General features: G+C 37.5%; 3 protein-coding genes across 3 annotated transcripts; all 3 read right to left on the bottom strand.

Moving 5' to 3' along the window:
* Positions 1–6: 6 nt before the first annotated feature.
* Positions 7–2431, bottom strand: LOC111790781 (calcium uptake protein, mitochondrial-like). Its single transcript, XM_023671842.1, has 4 exons — positions 1999–2431; positions 1753–1820; positions 668–891; positions 7–492 (listed from the first exon to the last, which is right to left on the bottom strand). The coding sequence occupies exons 1-4, from the start codon at positions 2369–2371 to the stop codon at positions 96–98; spliced, it is 1062 nt and encodes a 353-aa protein (XP_023527610.1). The 5' UTR covers positions 2372–2431; the 3' UTR covers positions 7–95.
* A 413-nt stretch (positions 2432–2844) lies between these two features.
* On the bottom strand, positions 2845–3582 carry LOC111805419 (organic cation/carnitine transporter 4-like). Its single transcript, XM_023690515.1, has one exon. The coding sequence runs from the start codon at positions 3580–3582 to the stop codon at positions 2845–2847; it is 738 nt and encodes a 245-aa protein (XP_023546283.1).
* Positions 3583–4393: 811 nt separating this feature from the next.
* Positions 4394–7262, bottom strand: LOC111790774 (calcium/calmodulin-regulated receptor-like kinase 1). The gene is made up of 7 exons (XM_023671832.1): positions 6952–7262; positions 6438–6591; positions 5923–6049; positions 5635–5720; positions 5461–5532; positions 5146–5349; positions 4394–4982 (listed from the first exon to the last, which is right to left on the bottom strand). Exons 1-7 carry the CDS (start codon positions 7260–7262, stop codon positions 4638–4640), a joined length of 1299 nt encoding a protein of 432 aa, XP_023527600.1. The 3' UTR covers positions 4394–4637.
* Between the last annotated feature and the right edge of the window lie 226 nt (positions 7263–7488).

Consider the following 7488-nt stretch of genomic DNA (forward strand, 5'->3'; position numbering starts at 1 on the left):
GCATGTGTGCATCTTGACTATTCTTATATGAAAACTACCGGATCCTATTATATTCTCATCCATCTAAATTAGAAAAGCACGAAATGAACAAGTAATTAATAAGACAAATCCATAAAGAGGGAGAGAGTCAGCTCAATTGTAATACCAGTCAGTAAACTCAAAATGCAGGGAACAAAATCAATCCAAAAAATAAATTGTTCAGCACATAAAAAAGTGCAGAGAAGACCATGATGATAGGGCCCTTGCCCATAGAGAACAATCATGGATCTATTATGGAGCATGAAACTATTAAAACAGGAGGTTAGTTTTTCCAAATAATAAAAATAATTTTTGAGGTTTAAAACCACAAGACTGATGTTATCCATCATTGTGAAAGTAAACTTATTGAACAAGGTAAACGTAACATACCCATCATCGTTGCGGTCAAACATTTTAAACGTCACAAGAAAACTTGATTCTGGGATGCTGAGTAGTGTTTTCAAAAAAATATACCTGGTAAGCAAAGAAACAGATCTTCAAGTTCGAGTATAATTATCAGAAGACTAAAATGTCATAGTGAGAAATTTCATAACCTCACAATGGGTTGATCATGGGATGGAAATATAATCTCATAGCACAAAGAAAAATGTAACAAGTATCATAAAAATATAAAATATGGACGACTCACTCTTTGAAAGAAACAAGCCCATCATTGTTTATATCAAAAAGCATGAGCAAATCCGAAGGGGCACAACGAAGCATCCCAGGGTTCCTTTCCCCACTTAAATATCCATCTCTTACCAGATGCGACTCGGAAGGTGGAAAGACAGGAATCACAGCCCGCATTAGATCCATTGGTCTCATGAGTAATTCTCCATCTGGCGCACGAAATGATGCAAAATACTCAAAGACCTTCAGGAAATGAGATGGCAAGAAAATATGTCAAATATAGCAAACTTTTAAACAACCTAACGAATCAAATTATTAGAAGTTAGGAACTTAGAACAACTGAAACTCAAGGAGCATGTGAAATTTACATTGTTGAAAAGCATCAAAACTTAAAGATAACAGACAACGATATATGTTGTGACATTAAAGGTTTCCAGAACGCCCGGAAACCAATTTGATCTCTCATTGTACTGATTTCTGCAATCCAATCCCCAAACTCAAACATTTCAGTCGCCTAACACTTCTGAGGTAGGCGCCAATTTTAATTACTAAATTCAAGAGCGAATTTGTCAATGGTTCAAATAAAATCAGCTCAGGATTCAGTTTGGAATACCTTATAGTTTGAACACTTCTTGTAAAAAAAAATTAAAAAAAAATAAAAAATCTTTCAACAAAATGTTATTTGATCTTAAGAGATTTTCACAAGTATTTTTAAGTACAAATTGTTTGATTGCAGTATATTAAAAAACGATTCTATTAATTATAAATATATTTTAATTTTTTGGTACATATTTGGAGAATTTTCAGTTACTACTTTAAAAATCATATTTGGACCCTCCTAGTGGTTTTGATCACCTAAAATCACTCAACAAGTATACTAAACACATTTTAAATTATTAATTTTTTCAAAGGTTCTTACATAAAATCGATTTTGTTCAGAAAGCACAGGCAGGTTATTCCCAACCTATCGTGACTAGTTGCAAAGAAAAACCACTTCACTTCGGAAAAGAAGAATCATAATATGCTTCACACTGTTAGTTACTGAGACTGTCAAAGAAAAAATAAAAAAGAGAAATAATACAATTCACAAAATAACTAGTCTACCTTCTCCGGAGGGCTGTACAATCGAATACGTTTCTCGTAATTGAAGAATACCTTTCGACGAAACTCCTCTGCAACCACCAAGTAGAAAGGAGCAAAGAGTCAACAACACAAATACGATTTTATTTCCGTTTTTTCCAACTACGATCACATATATATTTACGCATTCACTAATCTCTCTTCATGATTTCTACTCCCCTATCGGACGAAAGAACAAGAAAACCAAGAAATGAAAGAATGATTTCTTACCTTTAAACAGAAACTTGGAGGAGATTTCCGGTAGAGAAAATTTCCTAAAAAACGAATTCGAACACGGCTGCTCAACAACGCCATCTTCAACACTATCCACAGCAGTTGACTCCGCAAGAGCAAGTGCTGAAGTAGCAGAACTACCAGACGCATAAAGAAACCCTAATCCAGATCCTAGCAAAATTCCTGAGGTCAATTTGAGAAAGGAACCAATAAAAGAAGGGATCCGAAACCGATCGTCAGCCGAAATTGAAGCAGAAACCGACGAAGACGAAGAAGTCGATAACTGATTAACTGAGAGCCATCGGATGGAGCAGGGTGGGAGAGTGGAGAGTGAGGATCTCCGGAGAGATCGTAAAGACAACATAGCCATAGCAAGAAGTGTCTGAAGTTAACGATGAGGAGAAAGAGGACGGAAAAGGATAAATAAATTAACCCGGTTGAAATTAAATACTTCCCGGTTTTCTTAATGGCTTTGTCAAACGTGGAATAAAATAATTGGTGAAAATTTTAATAATTAACTGTGGGCCGATTGACCCAGCCCACTGGATAATTGTGTGGTTTACAAAACCCAACGGAAATTATTCCCAAAAAAATGAAAATTTCAAATTACATATAATTATATAGTTTATTTTATTTTATTTTCTTCACATGATTTTAGATTTTTATTTTTTTATTTTTTTAGAGAGTAAGTATATGAGATGCATATAATAACAATTTTATTTAAAAAGAAAAATTAGGCTTGCTACATCAGTGATCTCAGCATACACATGATCATAAGAGAATCCACAGAATTGTGTTTTAAGCATCAACAAAACTCCAAAGGTAGCTAGCAACCATACAGGTTCAGGCATTGTTCAAACAATCTTTTTCCCCATCTTCTATGCCGCCCATCGTATCATACAAAGGCTTATTCAGCGTCTCGGGCAAGTAAAACGCCAGAGCCCCACCCATAATTCCACACCCTGCAAACACAGCAAACGGCAGCCCTCCCCCCATCACCACCACAAACGGCGCTAATATCGCCCCCATCTGCGACGCCTGCGTCCCACACCCCAACGCCGCGTTCCTCACCACCGTTGGAAACAGCTCTGCCGTATAAATATACAACAAATTGTAAGTCCCCGCCATTCCAAATATCCCCAACATCCCACACACCATCCTCACAATCTTCCACATCCCCACCCCCTTCATCAAACTCCCACATAAACAGAACACCCCACTGAACCACAGCGTCCCAATCGCCAACGGCTTCCGCCCACACACGTCCAACAGCAATGCCGTGATCAGGAAAGCCGGCATTTCCGCCACTGCGTTCAGCGCCACGGTCAGGTAAATATTGGTGTCGAGATTCACCACATTCAGGCTCAACCCGTAGTACACGACGGCGCACATGAAATTAATCGCCACCGCCAGAATCAACCGAATTCGAGTAATGGGCGAGCGCATCACGTCGAGGAGAGACCCCGATTGGGTAGTCTGCTGGATTTGGTCCTGTTTCGAGCTCTGTTTTGTATCTTCGTCAATGGCCAGAAAGACCCCTTCAGGGAGGTGGTTTCCATTCGCTTTGGCAATGGCAGCCATGATATTGGTAGCCTCAGTAACCCTGCCGCGGACGAGGAACCATCGGGGGGATTCAGAGATAAAGGGAAGGACGAGGAAGAGGAAAAAAAAGGAGGGAAGAGATGTGGCGATGTAGAGTTGGCGCCATGATTTAAAAACGTAAGCTATGGCGGAGAGAGCGGCAATGCCGGAGGNTAATAAGAGTGGTTTGTAATTAAATATAACTTATTTCATTCCAATTATAATATAAACAATTCATATATGTTTAAAATTCTATTGGTTGTTTGTTTAAGTTATGTGTTGTATTATATTAAATACTTTTAATTTTTCGAGATGTTTCACACCATTTTAGAAAATGATTTAGTTTCGTTCCTCTCTCCAATTAATATGAGATCTCACAATTGAACTCTTTAAAAAATGTTTAGTTGTTTCGTTACTTCCTCCAACTAATGTGAAATATCACCGTTCACCTTATCTCACAATTTGTTTTTATTTAATTAATAAATTATGGAAAAGGGCAATTATTATTATTATTATTGGTTTGCGGAAGAAAAAAGATTAATAATGAGGATTAAGGAGCAGCAATCTCGATGTTACTTTATTTTCAGCGTATAAGAAATATGAATTAGATGGGTAAAGGTAGAGCTGATTACTTTCTAAACCCACTAATTATGTGTTAATTAGGGGTATCAGAATTCAAAAAAACAAATCTCGATATGCTCACACAATCATTATTCAGCTTTAATTATGTATCTATTTATCCTTCATATCCAATATCCATGGATGGAGTTGGGAGCTTCAAAGCAAAGTTTGATGCTTTCTGGTCATTCTATACTAAAAAAAAGCTTTCCTTTTTCCTCCACTTGTAATTCCATATACAAAACCTTTTCAGTTAAAACAAATCAAAACAAAATTTAAAAGGGTCAACTATGTTACATCAAATTTTCTGGGGAGATTCTTGTGATCTTCTCCTGCCTATTTTTCTTTCTTGGTATGTTGAGAAAAGAGACGAGTCAAAACAAGAAGAATCAATGAACTCAACTACGAGCACTAGGAGAGGGCAAAACAACCATTTTCTAAACATCAAATGATTCGGCTGTACTATCCGTGGACTGTTGTCGTTGGTGTTCAGGCATTGGACTCCTGGGACTCCTGCTTTCTACTTGATCCACATCAATGCCAATTTCATCTCTTGTCGTTGACACCATATTTTGGTTAAATCTATTGTTCTGTCTTTGTTTTAGAATTCGGGACAGAACTTGTACGTTGTCTCTCATCGAAGGTCGTTTTTTCGGAACACGGTTAATGGATTTGTATGCCAGAGCTGCTACTTCATTCAGCTCTTGAGCGTCGAAGTTTCCATCCAGACGGGAATCAACAAGCTCTTCCCACCCAACTTTCCCATCAGAATTCATGGCAGCCTAACCATCATCAAACAAAAAATGTGTGGTTTTAGATGAATGGTTTGGGATACTAGTTCCAAATAAGGGCTTATGGAAACAAAGATAGTAGTCAATAAAAGAAGTAGAGCTGTTTCATTCATTCATTCATTCATTCATTCAGAGAGAGAGAGAGATGTCTCACAAGCTCAACATATTCCATGAGGCCCTGTTGAGGATTTCTGCCAGCAATAATCTCGAAAAGTAATACTCCGAAGCTGTAAACATCGCTTTTCTTGTTGAATGTCTTGGAAGATATGTACTCAGGATCAAGGTAACCTAAAGTTCCTCTAATGTTAGCTGCATGACTGTCAACCACCTCTTCTCTTGAAAGCCCAAAATCAGCAACCTGATTGAGCATTCTAATAACTCAGATGCAACCAAACTAACTGATAGATACTAACATTGTTTTGGAAACATGATCACATGGAAGCACTTATAATCAGCAGAAAGGACATACCCTTGCTCTCATGGACTGATCCAACAAAATGTTGGCTGATTTGATATCCCGGTGAATAACTGGAGGAACTGCCTGAAGTAAAATTTGAAGCATCATTAGCACTAAGACATTCATGTATTTCAAAACGTTCACATGCTCACGATTTTCTTGATAATGAGGGGAAAATAAACTTACCCCATCATGAAGATACTCCAAACCCCTTGCTACATCTAAAGCTATCCGAACTCTTACATTCCAACTTAGTAGTCCATTCTTATCACCTACGCACAGAAAAAAAAGGAAGTCCTTTTCCCTTTAGAAACTGTGCAGAGCTTGAGCAATAACCAAACAAATTGTAAAGATGATAACATTCATCAATACCAACAAATAATTAGACTCATTAATAGTGACAAGAGAAAGACAGCTTCTAGTCAATCACTGACACTGTTGGTTTCACAAATTAAGAGGGAACAGTCAGCTTACTATATAAGTGAGAAGCTAGGCTGCCTTTACTCATGTAGACATACACAAGCATATGCTCGCCTCTTTCAGCACAGTATCCGATCAAATTCACGAGGTTTCTATGATGCAATCTTCCCAATAACATCACCTGAATGATTTACAGGGAAATAAAATTAACTGAATCACTAAACGTAGGATATGTAAGCCTAACAATTAAAAGAAAAATACTGATCTAACTATATGTTACACAGAATTATTTTGTTGTATTCCCTAACTCCAAGCCCAGGATCCGAGTTCCAGACTAAGTTCAAAACTATTTCACCCTTGCTCGTTGCAAGTTTAAAACTAATTATCAATTATATCCAAAAGCAGGGCAACAGAAATAGGGGGAAAGAACTTTTAAGGGCATAACCTCGAACTACGAAACCTGGAATATTTCTAGCAAAGGATATTGTTCGAGGAACAACCGAATAAAGCAACACTTTTATGAATTGGTGCAGTTTGTAACAAATCTAATTATTATTAACTATCCTTACCTCTGTCTGAAATTCTTTCTCTCCTTGTTTAGAATTGGTTGCAAGCACTTTCACAGCAACAGTCTCTCCAGACGGCAAGGTAGCTTTATAAACAGGACCAAATGCTCCTTGTCCTATTACACTTGTAAAATTTCCGGTTGCTTTTTGGAGATCTCTGCATCATATCACAAACTAAACATTCAATAACAAATTAAATTACAACTTCATTAGAACTATCAAATTACAATTACATTTTTCTTCTTTCTCGGTCAATAGAACTCTCTTAGCGCCCTTATACAGTATCAATGTATAGAGGGAAGCGAGGGAAAGAAGATTTGAGAGTAGCAGTAGAAAGTAAGAACATACCGAAATCTGAGATTGTCGAGCAAAGAAAACCTAAGATAGGGATCATTTTTTCTCTTTATGTCGAATATTTGATTCAGATGAATACTAATACAAGGTTTGTACAGCATAGCAATGTGACAGAATCTCATACAAAGTAAATGGCAGAGATGAATTGCATAAGAAAGCGTACTTGAAAGAATATTCAGGCATCCCAGATGAGATCACGCAGCTTTTCTTAAATCCGTCAAGCCATGAGGATATACCATTCTGGCTGGACTTCACGGGTGATTCTGGAGCCACTGTTGAGTCTGATAGAATACTACAAGCATCAGCTCCGTTTGTTCGAATAGGAACATTAGCTGCCCTCCTTGAACTGCTATTACCAATCTGCAACCGCTTCCTATGGTATCTAAAGCAGAATAGAGCAAGAATCGCCAAAAGAACTCCAATCACCACTCCAATCGAAATTCCAATGATCAATCCAGTTGACTCCTCTTTCATCTCCTCTTCCGTGCTCCCCAAGTTCTTAATCAGCAATCGGAACCTCCCTCAACAGCAAAATGGATTCTCGATCGTTTAACTAATCTGGTCAACTGTATCATTCACAATTGACTGGGATAAATAACAAATGATGTTGAAGATCAAGAGGACCAGTCTCTGTTCTTCCCAATCGACAGCCATAAGTAAAGTCAACAAGATGAATAAAAATATGCAAGAAAACGATAAA

The sequence above is a fragment of the Cucurbita pepo genome, chromosome LG01 (assembly GCF_002806865.2).
Source record: "Cucurbita pepo subsp. pepo cultivar mu-cu-16 chromosome LG01, ASM280686v2, whole genome shotgun sequence".
Classification (NCBI taxonomy): domain Eukaryota; kingdom Viridiplantae; phylum Streptophyta; class Magnoliopsida; order Cucurbitales; family Cucurbitaceae; genus Cucurbita; species Cucurbita pepo.